The sequence below is a fragment of the Piliocolobus tephrosceles genome, chromosome 1 (genome assembly GCF_002776525.5).
Source record: "Piliocolobus tephrosceles isolate RC106 chromosome 1, ASM277652v3, whole genome shotgun sequence".
Taxonomy (NCBI): domain Eukaryota; kingdom Metazoa; phylum Chordata; class Mammalia; order Primates; family Cercopithecidae; genus Piliocolobus; species Piliocolobus tephrosceles.
The window spans coordinates 61,975,070-61,988,443 of NC_045434.1; the positions used below are offsets into that span (position 1 = coordinate 61,975,070).

The following is a 13,374-nucleotide window of genomic DNA, read 5'->3' on the forward strand; positions in this document are numbered from 1 at the left end:
GGCAACAGCAAGAGCAAGACACTGTCTCCAAAATAAAAATAAAAATAAAAATAAAAAAGGCTTATCTACATTATTAGCATTAACCAACTGAGCTAACCAGCTTCAGCTGCATTAAATGAATACTGTGTGGATATGGACTGAGAGCCACTGAGATCAAGGAGCAGAACACACCAACTACGTAAGATATGCTGCCATCTGCTGGCTAACCTTGTGTTGCAGTCAAACCAAAAGTAGTTAGAGCAAAAAATGACAGCCACACAAGCCAGACATGGGTATGATAACAAAAAACAAACCAAAGCAAACGCACCTCATGTTGCACGCTGACCTTCCCTGGTGACTAGAGGTAGTGCCTGTCTCTTGGCGGTGGCCCATGGTGGTGCCTGTCAGGCACTGCTGAGTAAGCAAATCTCAGCGCTGGGGTGAGCCTAAATAGAAAATTCAAAATACACTACATGCAGATAGGCCAGCATAAGATTATGTGCCAAGTTCCCTCACAGTGTAATAAAGAGTAGCTAGGTTCATATATGAACTCACAATACTGCAGGTTTGTGCTTAAAAGAAGCTGGAAAAAAGCATGTCACCAGGATAGGCTCTGGAAGATACATCGCTATCATCTCACCCCTTTTCTCCGCTATCCTATTTCCCATTCCCTTGCCCCACCCTCCAGTAGTGGTGATGTAAAGTACCCAGAGGCCAAGAGCCATGGTGGCTGGGGAGGGCCCCTGATGGGAGAGGAACATGTTCCATCCATCTCCCCTAAGGCAAACTGCAAGACATCCGACTGCAGGTCACCAGTGGAAATGGAAATGGATTAGGGAATGTCCTGTTACTGTGGGTAGTAAGGTAAGGGAAAACCAAAGCCAAACAGATAGAAACCTAAAACGTTAATGTGATCTTTATTATACAGCACATCTAGTATTTGTGTAACCCAACAAGTATATAGAATACTCTATAAAACCAAACCCAACCCTTCAAATTTACATGAATGAAGATTAACCCCGAGTCGCATCTCTTCAAAATGCACACAATTACCACAGTCCTGCTGTAACAGTACTATGGAAAGAGCCAGGTAGCACAAGAAAGGAGAGAGGATAAAGACTGAAGTGTGTGCGAAAGTCATTTTCTTTTGTTATTGCACTTTTATTCTACACACTTAGTATGTTACACCTTTATTTAACACTGTAACAAACATTAGTCCTTTAAAACAAACAAACGACATTACATGAAGACAAAAGACAACAGGCTGTCCAGACCAATTTTCTTTTCAACCATCTGGGCAAGGTGGCCTCCCCAGTGCTTGGTGTCCTGATGCACCTCTGAGATCACCTCAATTGGACTGGATGTTAACAAAACAGATGAAGTTAAAAATAAAACCCTTTTAAGAACAGTAGTGCTACTGGAAACCTCCAGGGGAGTTTGGAATACAAGTGTCCCAAGGCCACTCCCTCCTTACCCACTTCAACATCAAACAAGCCCTATTCATCCCACCTCCATATTTGGAAGGATTAACCTTTTTCTTTTTTCTTTTTCTTTTGAAATGGAGTCTTGCTCTGCCACCCAGGCTGGAGTGCAGTGGTGTGTTCTCGGCTCATTGCAGCCTCTGTCTCCTGGGTTCAAGCAATTCTCCTCCCTCAGCCTCCTGAGTAGCTGGGACTACAGATGCCCGCCACCATGCCTGGCTAATTTTTTCTATTTTTAATAGAGACGGGGTTTCACCATGTTACAGATTGGTCTTGAACTCCTGACCTCAGGTTTTAAAAAGTGGGTTACTTGATCCAGAAAATCCAAAAGCTTTGGAAACTCAAGGAAAGCAACTACTCTTTTGGCAGTGGACTCTTCCAGGGTTGTTAATCCCACTCTGATGCAATATGGATGGACTAGGGAGGTTTCCTGATTATCCAAATGGAATACCAAGCATGCCATCATCTCTCCAAAGCAAGCCCAAAGGGGCCTTTAACTTCCCAAAGTGCTACTGTAATCACCAATTCCCCCCAGGCCTCCCAGTGCTAAATAATAAGCCAAAGCCAAAATATAAAGTGTCATTCAGTGCAGTTGTCACTTTGAAGCCCTGCAACCCCGAGGCACTTCTTCCATTAGGAAGAACACTTTGTGACTGACCCTTCTTTGGCAGCTCGAGCAAAGACACAAAAATGCACTTGAGAGCTGACAGGTACTAGTCGAGAGTTCGACGAGTCCCCTATTTCTATCTGTGGTAGTAATGCATTCTTTCCTCCACTGCTTCCTTGAATTTTAGTGTTAAAAATTAGGAGAAGCTGCCTAGGCTCTGTCCCCTTGAAGTTGATGGAGTCAAAAGTGACCCTCTTTGGTCTGGGAACAACCAGCACAGTCCTCCTGTGAAGCGCTTGCTCAGTCAATGAGCTACTCTTTGCAGAGGATCAGGGAACTGAGGTATGCCTGGGGAAACCCCACCCAAATGAGCCGGGCCAGACAGCCCTTGCCATCAGCTCTCTAGGCCCAGGGTCAGCCATTCCAGGGTCCCAGGCTCCACCATTTCTCCTGACTGCTCTGCAGGAAGGCCTCATTTCTGAAACAAAATGAGAGACCAGACTTCAAGCTCTGGCCATTAAAAATGGCCAGGTCATCATTTTCATGCTGGGGTAAGCTGCCCTAATTATGCTGATTAGAAGGACAGAACACAATAAGGGTCATTCTTTCACGTCATCCTTTTTCCTCCTCCAGCCACAATCTCACCTCACCACTTGGGAACACGTACAACCAAAGCTGGGAGGTAAAGTCTTTAGGACTTTGGTCATGCTGGGCCCTCTATAAGCCAAGTACTGCCAGACTTCTTTGAAAACCTAGTGTCCTCCCAAGTAATATACAATACAGTACGTTTCATGGCATTCCATCACTTATCATAAGAATGGATGCCAAGGAACAAAGAAACCAAAATTAGCTGACAATGTTATAAAACAAAAGCAAAGTATACACACATTATACACACGTATACCTGCACTCAGCCTGCTGAGTATTTAAATAACATCCCCAAATATCCATATATGGATTTTGGCTGGCCTAGAGACTTTCAAGAATATTTTGCACCTTTTCTCAAAATACTTTTTTTAAGAAAATGAACTGTAACACAACTACTCATCTCCTTACTTACATTAGTCCCTCCCTTCCACCCTCCCCATTGGGGAAAAAACTGTTGGGGAATGTGCTAGAGAACTGGCATCTGATCGCAGACTAAGCCGTGGGGTAAACTAAAAAGGGACTCTGGGTAGACGAAAAAAATCTAACCTCCCATATGTGAATGGGAGTATGAGCTAAGACTTCCAAAGAATGCTAGGAATGTGACCTTCATAATGGAAGCACAGACTTATGATTATAGCTAGAGTCAAAAGAAGACAGTCTGGAAAGGGAACTATGTAAGACTTTTCCTAAAATTTCATACACAACAGACTTAGACAATGATTTTCCAGCAAGTAGAGAGTACTTACCCCTCCTCTCTTGACACCTGACTCCCTTGAAGTCCCATCATAGTTCCCAGAAGGACAAGTGAGTTAGTGCAGAGAATAGAGGACTTGAAGTATAGCTAAATAGGTGGTAAAAATTCGAATGTACTGAACATCCTACCAAAACAAGGCTAAAGCCTACAGAGCCCAAAGACACTGAGTCAGTTACTTTATCATTTGCAGGTAAAAAGGTTATTAGCACTACGTGGAGTTTCTGAAAGGTTGCAAGAGTTTAGGGAGCTACTATGCTCAAACGTATCATGATCAGAGCCCAGGATAGCCAAAGAGTTAAAAGTTATATGAAAGACCCATTATAGACTCCATTTATATTCCATTAATATTTAAAAGATGGTCATTCTGTCATAAACAAGCCTCAGAAAATCCCAGCAGCAAATGTGCAACTCATCTTTTTCTTTTTCTTTTTTGAGATGGAGTCTCACTCTGTTGCCCAGGCTGGAGTGCAGTGGCGCGATGTCGGCTCACCACAATCTCCGCATCCCAGGTTCCAGCAATTCTCCTGCCTCAGACTCCCGAGTAGCTGGGACTACAGGCGCACACCACCATGCCCACACCACCATGCCTGGCTAATTTGCAATTCATCTTATACACCTACTTGGGGACCTGCTCTACAAACTCTGGGGCTGGACACAGGGGCCAGACCACAGTTATTGGGGATTAGGCAGATGGAGGGAGACTACTCACTTCCACTGTCTACTTCCTTGTCTACCTGTTTTTCTGAATCTAATGGATCAGTTTGGTTGAGGAAGGCTTGAAGAAGTGCATCTGAGATGCACCAATATTTAAATTGTTCCCCTTCCTCTGCCTAGAATCAGAATTTCTTTCCTCAAGCACACTTCATGAGGAACTCTCCAAAAGACCACCCACCCGCCTCCCACCTTTCAGGGAAACTTCCCAGACACTAGCACACGGGTGAGGGGCACACACACAGAACTACCAGAGGAGGGTTTTTCTCTTTCGTGTGCTTCTTTTTTTCTTCTAACCGATTATATTTAAAATAAGGTAAAAAGAAGGAACAAATTGCAGGAGAAATCTTGGTTAAAAAGCTCACTGATCAAATTTTAAAAACATCAACATGTTAGATTGAAACACAAAAAGAAAAGTTTCTGATTATGTTAAGTTTTAAAAACAAGCTCGTTTTCTTCCAGTATGTTTGTACACAGGCCATGGCCTCCAATCATCTCCTACCTCTCAGGTCTCACCCAAATACTTCACACTGGGTTGGTTTTGCTCAGACACTCACTCCTACGTACCATGTTATCTGGAGCTTTCCCACTTTGAGATGAAAAGAGGTAAACAAAAGAAAAGACTCAAAGGTAAAAGAACAGATTCTGTTCTGGGGTTAGCAGTAACTCTAAATCTGATAACTTCTGTGTGTATGTCTATATATAGAGATATAGACACACACACATGTATATACATATACACACACATATATGCACACGCATTCTTTTTTTTTTTTTTTTTTTTGAGACAGAGTCTCACCCTGTCGCCCAGGCTGAAGTACAGTGGCATGATCTCAGCTCACTGCAACCTCCGCTCCCAGGTTCAAGCGATTCTCCTGCCTCAGACTCCCCAGTAGCTAGGATTACAGGCATGCACCAGTATGCCCAGCTAATTTTTTGTATATTTAGTAGAGACGGGGTTTCACCATGTTGGCCAGGCTGCTCTTAAACTCTGGACCTTATGATCTGCTCGCCTCAGCCTCTCAAAGTGCTGGAATTACAGGCGTGAGCCACCAAGCCCAGCCTCTTTTTTTTTTTTTTACTCTTTTCAGGGCCTTTTGGTGATGTAACAGTGAAACCCTCCCCCAGAAACTAGGGATATGTGGCCCTATAAATGTAAACACACTGGCACTATGAGGAACAGATAGCTCTGTTTCTAGCTACCTCACTGGGACTTCTGACCATTGCAACCTGAGATCCCTGGCTGCAGACAGCAGGAACCAGACATCCACAAGTTACTGTTTTTGTCCCCATGTTTTCATAATCCCAGAACTAAGTTCAAATTTTCTGAGTCCTGACTAAACTATTCCTAGCTAGAGCCAAAAATCATGAGAATGAGACTTTTTAACACTATTGCCACTGCAGTGTCCCGCTTGTTGTCTTAGAAGCATATACAGTGAATAGACAATGGTAACATCTGCCTCCTTTTCATTTGTGAGGCCAGAACATCACATTCCTCAGCTTTTACACATCTTAGACACTTTTTTGCTAAAGGAATAGCTTGGTGCTTCAGTGAGCTGCTGAATATGCTCAGTCATTCAACTCTTCACTGTCCAGGAGTCATCCCTGCCTGGGAAGGTTTCAAGTTTCCCAGCAAGCACCAGTTCCCTTGGGAGTGTGTCCTATAGTGAATAAATGTCAAATTCTCCCCATGGCCAAAAGGTGAGGGGGAAGGAAAGAACTAGAGAGTGAAAAAGAAAGGTCTTTGCTTTCAAGTAGAATCATCTAGTCCTCTGTTTGGCTGCTCAGAATTGGACTTGCAGAGCCGATCCATGATGCCCTGGAGCATGGGCTGAACAATGCCCAAGAGAGGCCTCTTCAAGGAGTCGCCATCCCAACAGGCTTCCATCAACTGCCAGCACTCCTCATCAAACACAGGAAGACGTTCTGGGCGAGCCCCTAGAGAAAGGAGCATGGAAACAAGACCACAGTGAGAGGGGCCCAGCACATACAAAGAGGCATGACCAGCTCAAAGGCTGAATTCCCAGTGGGGCTCAGAATACTAAAGAATGCAAGGAGTTTTGACTTCAATTGCAAACATCTAGGTTAGAACCTAACAATAAAAATAATTTTTTAAAAAAAAGAGAGAAAAAGAAAAGAAAAACTGGAACACACTGGCATATGAAGTTGAAGAATTGGACATTTTTTTAAAAAGGCTTTTTGAGATAGTTCAATAGAGAGTTGCCTGGAAGCAAAGGTTGACTTAAATATGTTTTCTGGATTCATGACAGTTTAAATGTATCTATGGCCCTGCTATGGAGTAGCCAGATAGGATGACAGGAGGCTGGATGACATTGCCTGGGCTCAGTCTGCGCTAGCCAGGGGAGTTAGGACAAGGTAGTACTTGTGGCTCTTACCCCTTCGCACATTGTTCCAGAGATGGTCTTTGCTAGCACACCTCTCAAATGCCTCAGGGAGCTTGACAGAGCCTGAGCAGATATACCAGAAAAGAATTCCAAAAGCGTAGACATCCACGGAATTATCGTACTTCCCTGATGGCAAGAAAGGATGAAACATAATGAGCCATGGAGAGTCAGGCAGCAGCATCCACACCATCTTGCCTCAGTAGAGGGTTGGCTTTTTCCAAAGCTTTTAACATCTATTATCTCTCAGTAACAACCCTGCCAGGTGGGCAGGGCACATTTATAATGCCCATTTTACAATACAATCAAGTAAGACATTGGGAGGTCACAGCTCAATACTAAGAGAGCCAAGCCTAGAACCTGACAAAGGAAAAGGAAAATAAGGCCTGTCATTCTGCTAGGACAGTCAAAAAGATTAATCACAAAAAATTAAGGAAATAAAGTTGGAAATACAGGTGGGTAGGTATGTTGAAACCAGAATATAATAATTTTTAAAGTCAGGTACAAGAGTCTGGATTTAGTGGGCAGCAGGAAGTCATTTATGTTTTAGAGTAGGAGGTGACATGAAGAATATAGTATTTTAGAAAGATGATTCTGACAGCAATAGGGTAGACTGCAATAGAAACAATAAAAGAAATTTAAGTATGAAGTAACCAAAATAGAGTAACAGCAGTGGGATTAGAAAGTTTCTTCTTTTTTTTTTTTTGAGACAGAGTTTTGCTCTTGTTGTCCAGGCTAGAGTGCAGTAGCATGATCTCGGCTCACCACAACCTCCGCCTCCTGGGTTCAACTGATTCTGCCTCAGCCTCCCAAATAGTTGGGATTACAAGCAGGCACCACCACACCCGGCTAATTTTGTATTTTTAGTAGAGATGGGGTTTCTCCATATTGGTCAGGCTGGTCTTGAACTCCTGACCTCAGTGATCCACCCGCCTTGGCCTCCCAAAGTGCTGGGATTACAGGCATGAAACACCGTGCCTGGCCGAAAGTTTTTTTTTTTGTTGTTAAGTAAATCTAGAGAAAGAAAAATGATGACTGTCTACTTAGTTCAGATGTTGAATACAGCTACAGCTGTCTCACTAACACCTAATCCTTACATGTATCACCCAGTGAAGGGCTGGGGGAAGACTCATACATGAAATGAAAGAAATTTAAATATATTGCTAATTTTAACTCTTACCAATACTAATGACTACCTTTCTATCTTTGCTAGCAATGGAACAATCATTCCCATCACTTGGGCTCAAAACCTTGCAGTCATCTTTTAGTCATTCTTTTCTGTTCACTAACCGTATTAAGTTAGCACCAAAATCTTGTTCACTCTTCCTCTGAATTAATCTAAATTTCTCACACTTGTTTGTTTCCGCACTAACACCACCTTAATCATGGAGAAAACCATAGAAGACCAGCTATCTGGTCTTACCTTGGTTCCTCCCAAATCATCTTTACCTACTGTTGCTAAAGCTCATCTTCATCAACATTTTCCTTTGTCTCCTACTCAAAAGCTCAGTAGCTCCTTAAGTCTTGCAAAACAAGCCTTGATTTTTCTGTGGGAATTTCAAGCTCAATGTATTTTATCTCCAACCTTGTTTGCTACTGTTCCCCAAATGGATTTCTTTCCTGTCACGCTTATTTCTATTCTGTGATTTTCTTCATTTCCCCTTCTTTAGCCTCCGGAATTTTCTCTCCTTTATGCTACAGGGTTGTACTATGGAGACAGAAAGTCCTAGACTTAAATCACAGGTCCATTACTTTTAGCTCAATGTTTTTGGGAGTAGGTTTCTTCATCAGTCTGGTCTCAACTTTATCCATTGAATGGACATAAAAATTCATCATCATCACAGAATTAAACAAAATACATGAAAAACCTACCCATACTGCTTAACTCAAAGTGTATACTTAATAAATGATTTCCCTTCCCACCTACCAATTTCCCAGATCTGACTCAAGTTCTACTCAAAATCTCACCTTCATCACAAAACCACTAAACATTTCCACCTTCATTTATTCCTTCTCTAAACACCAACAGTACATCATATAGCACTTAATTTAGCACTTAATCATACGTTGTGTTATACTGCTTCCTATTTTATCTCTCAATATATCTCTATGTCAACTGTAAGTTCTTTAATGATAAAGGACAACTCCTATCACACAGGAGTTATTCAATCAATACTTTATGATTAAATAATTGGCTGATTATGGCAATTATGGCACGAATAACCCAGAGAGATGTCCAAATGGTGATTCCCATTTGTACTTTTTCTTTCTTACTCCTCTACCTCTTCAATTTCCCTGCTACTTGCCTTAGGTAGGTCTCCCCTGATCTGGTTTCTCCCTTGCCTGTGCTAGACCTGCCAGTAGTGATTGTAGAAACGAGCTCAAGGGGTAGCACTCAGGATTAAAGTAATACACCCTGCCCAGACCCACTGCCTGAACTCCAGCCTTACCTGTGAAAAGTTCAGGGGCCATATGGATTGGTGTCCCCACAATGCTGCCTGACATCATGGCCTCTGGCTTGCAGAATCCTAAGTCAGTGATCTTGGCACGGTTCTGCTTATCCAGCTGCCAACAAAGCAGGGCAAGAGTCACCTTGTTTCTGATCCTGCACACAGCAGTGCTGCATACCCAACCTCAAAGGTAGGTACCTCAAAGTAGTGTCACTGGACAGGATTATGCTCTGAAAAATGAGTTGTCAGGTGATTTTGTCCTTGTACAAACACCACACTGTGCTTACACAAACCTAGATGGTATACTTGCTACACACCTAGGCTACATATTAATAGTATGGTCTTTTGCTACCAGGCTACAAACCTGTACAGTGTGTTACTGTACTGAATACCACAGGCAACTGTAACACAATGGTATTTGTGTATCTAAACATACTTAAACCAAGAAAAGGTACAGTAAGAATACGGTATAAAAAATATTTTACCATTTTATGGTATACCTGTAGAGGGCATTTATAATGAATGGAGCCTGCAGAAGTGGAAGTTGCTCTGGGTGAGTCAGTGAGTGAGTGGTGAGTGAATGTGAATGCCTAGGACATTACTGTACACTACTGTAGGCTTTATAAACACTGTATATTTAGGCTACACTATATTTTTAAAAGTTTTTCTTCAATAATAAATCAACCTCTACTTACTGTAATTTTACTTTATAAACTTTTTAATTTTTTAAGCTCTTTGTTTGACTCTTGCAATAAACACTTAGCTTACAACACACATTGTATAGCTGTACAAATATATATATATATATATATATATATATATGTATGTATTTTTTTTTTTTTTAAGAGACAGGGTTGTGCTCTGTCGTCCAGGCTGGAGTGCAGTGGTACGATCACAGCTCAAGGGAGCCTTGAACTTCTGGGCTCAAGGGATTTTCCTACCTCGGCTTCCTGACCAGCAAAGACTATGGTTGTATGCCATCATGCCGGGATAATTTTTTGATTTTTAGTAGAGATGGGGTCTTTCTCTGTTGTCTAGGCTGGTTATAGGCTTTCTTTTTTTTTTTTTCTAGCTTTTAAAACTTTTTTGTTAAGAACTAAAACACAGACATATTAGCCTAGGCCTGCATGGGGTCAAGATCATCTATATCACTGTCTTCCACTTCCACATCCTGTCCCACTGGAAGGTCTTCAAGGACAATAACACACATGGAGCTGTCACTTCCTATGATAGCAACACCTTCTTCTGGAGTTCATCCTAAGGTCCTGCCCGAGGCTATCCTTACTAGTTTATATATTTACTGTACTACACTTTTTAGAGTATCTAAAAGGTATAAAAAGATAAAAAGTATAGTACAGTAAATATATAAACCAGTAACATAGCTGTTTATTATCAAATATATACCGTACATAATTGTGCTATTCTTTTATATCAGCAGGTTTACACAAGCATCACCACACGTGTATTGCACTGTGCTGCAACATTACAACAGCTATGATGTCACTAGGCAATAGGAATTTTTTAGTCCATTATAATCTTTTTTGTTTATTTTTGTTTTTTTGAGACGGAGTTTTGCTCTTGATGCCCAGGCTGGAGTGCAATGGCACGATCTTGGCTCACCGCAACCTCTGCCTCCCGGGTTCAAGGGTTCAAGCTATTCTGCCTCAGCCTCCCGAGTAGCTGGGATTACAGGCATGCGCCACCACGCCCAGCTAATTTTGTATTTTTAGTATAGACAGGGTTTCTCCATGTTGGTCAGGTTGGTCTCGAACTCCCGACCTCAGGTGATCTGCCTGCCTCGGCCTCCCAAAGTGCTGGGATTACAGGCGTGATCCACCACACCTAGCCAGTCCATTATAATCTTATGGGACTACATTGTATATGTGGTCTCACTGACCAAAATGTCATTATGCAGTGCATGACTGTACTCCATAAATCCTGCCGCCAACCTTCCTGTCTCCAGGTTCATTTCCATTACAGGTTGCGTATCCCTTATCTGAAAGGCTTAGAACCAGAAGTGTTTTGAATTTCATTTTTTTCCCCAGATTTTGGAATATATCCATTATACTTGCTGATTCAACACCTCTAATTAAAAATCCAAAATGCTCCAGTGAGCATTCTCTTTGAGGGTCATGTCAGTGCTCAGAAAGTTTCGGATTATGGAGCATTTTGGATTTGTAATTTTTGGATTAGGAATACTCAACCTGTACTGTCTTCTTCCCCATACTATAAGCCACATGAGGGCAGGGATTGCCGTTTTCATCTTTGTATCCCCAGTGCTTAGCACAGTGCCTGGTACATATGAAGGTCCTAAAAAACCCTGGAAGAATAGAAAGTACAGGTCCATGGAAGGACACCAGGGAAACACTTCAGAGCCTGACTCTCCTCCTGACCCCAGAGCAGAAAGTTGAGGTCCTCTGGTCAGCCGAGGAGAGTTTCCTAAAGTCCCTGTAGTTTCCTTTCCTAAAGGTTGAAGAGAATAAGTCTGTCTAATTTGGCTATTGATCAGCCTTTAGGTTTCGGCTGTCAATTTTAGGGAGACTGTTCCCTTCCCCTAAATTGCTGTCATCTTCATACATCATTTAAGTATTGCCAGAAACAACTGAATGACATGCCAGTATACTTTCAAGAGGAATAGATCAAAAGATTCTTTACAATTCAAATTATAGGACTAGTGAGTTCATGACCATCTCACCATTTAAGGTACATTTACTCATCTCAGCCTTCATCCTACATCTCTGATCAAACCTTAAGCAATAACAAGGCCCAGACTCCTCAAAGGCAGAAAGACTATTCTAGGTTAAAGGAGACTAAAGAAACATGACAACAAAATATACTATATATTTCCTGGATTGGATCCTGTATCAAACAAACAAACATACCATATTTAGGGCAACTAAACTTATTTGGGACAACTGAAAAATGTTAATATAGATTACATATTAAATAATAGTATTCTATCAATGTTAAATTTCTTGGGTATAATAATGACACTTTGATTATGTAGAACGATATCCTTTTTCTTAGGAGATACATGATGAAGTACTTAGGAATAAAGTGTTTTCTGTTACTTTTTGTGTGTGTGTGTGTGTGTGGCAGGGTCTCACTCTGTCACCAGGCTGGAGTGCGGGGCACAATCTTAGCTCACTGCAACCTCTGCCTCCCAGGTTCAAGTGATTCTCCTGCCTCAACCTCCTCAGTAGCTGGGACTACAGGTGTGCACCACCATGCCTGGCTAATTTTTTTTTTTTTTTTTTGTATTTTTGGTAGAAACAGGGTTTTATTATGTTGGCCAGGCTGGTCTTGAACTCCTGACCTCAGGTGATTCACCCACCTTGGCCTCCCAAAGTGCTCAGATTACAGGCATGAGCCACTGTGCCTGCCCTTGTAACTGAATTTCATATAGCTCAGTAAAAAAGTATGCACACGTGTGTGTGTGTGTGTGTGTGCATGTATAGAGAGAAAGAGAGAGTGCACATTTTGGAGAAAAGAGAATATGAATTTGGGTAAAGGGTATATGGATCTTCATTGTACCACTCTTCCATAAGTTTAACATTTTTCAAAACAGTGTAGGGGGAAAAAACCTTACACAGTATCAGCTAAGTGTATGATAAAACTCCTCCCTAAGCTTTAAGTCTCACATACCATCTTTCACCATGCTGTTAACTCTACTACTTTCTGATACGGTTTGTCCCCATCCAAATTTCATCTTGAATTGCTAACTCCCATAATCCCTGTGTGTCATGGGAGGGACCTGATGGGAGGTAAGGGGCTTTTCCCCCTTTTGATCGGCACTTCTCCTTGCTGCCACCATGTGAAGAAGGACATGTTTGCTTCTCCTTCCACCATGATTGTAAGCTTCCTGAGGCCTCTTCAGCCCTGCGGAACTGTGAGTCAATTAACCTTCTTTCCTTTATAAGTTACCCAGTCTCAGGTATGCCTTTATTAGCAGCATGAGAATGGACTAACACAGTAAATTGGTACCAAGAGTGGGCTGCTGCTGTAAGGATACATGAAATTGTGGAAGCGACTTTGGAACTGGGTAACAGGCAGAGGCTGGAACAGTTTGGAGGGCTCAGAAGAAGACAGGAAAATGTGGGAAAGTTTGGAACTTCCTAGAGACTTGTTGAATGGCTTTGACCAAAATGCTGATAGTGATATGGACAATGACGTCCAGGGTAAGGTGGTCTCAGATGGAAATAAGGAACTTGTTGGGAACTGGAATAAAGGTCACTATTGCTATGCAAGGAGACTGGAGGCATTTTATCCCTGCCCTAGAGATCTGTGGAACTTTGAACTTGAGAGAGATGACTTAGGCTATTTGGTGGAAGAAATTAATTAA

General features: G+C 42.0%; 1 protein-coding gene across 3 annotated transcripts in view; it reads right to left on the minus strand.

The window, feature by feature from the left end:
- Positions 1-877: 877 nt before the first annotated feature.
- DSTYK (dual serine/threonine and tyrosine protein kinase) overlaps positions 878-13,374 on the minus strand; it is a 71,697-nt gene continuing 59,200 nt past the window's right edge. For 2 of the 3 annotated variants that reach the window (XM_023186867.1, XM_023186866.1), the window contains exons 11-13: positions 9,033-9,147; positions 6,577-6,711; positions 878-6,118 (exon numbers count right to left, since the gene is read on the minus strand). In XM_023186867.1, coding sequence (XP_023042635.1) covers positions 5,931-6,118; positions 6,577-6,711; positions 9,033-9,147 — 438 coding nt within the window. In that variant the 3' untranslated portion in view covers positions 878-5,930. The remainder of the gene's footprint in view (positions 6,119-6,576; positions 6,712-9,032; positions 9,148-13,374) is intronic. The other variant, XM_023186868.1, reaches the window with a different exon arrangement.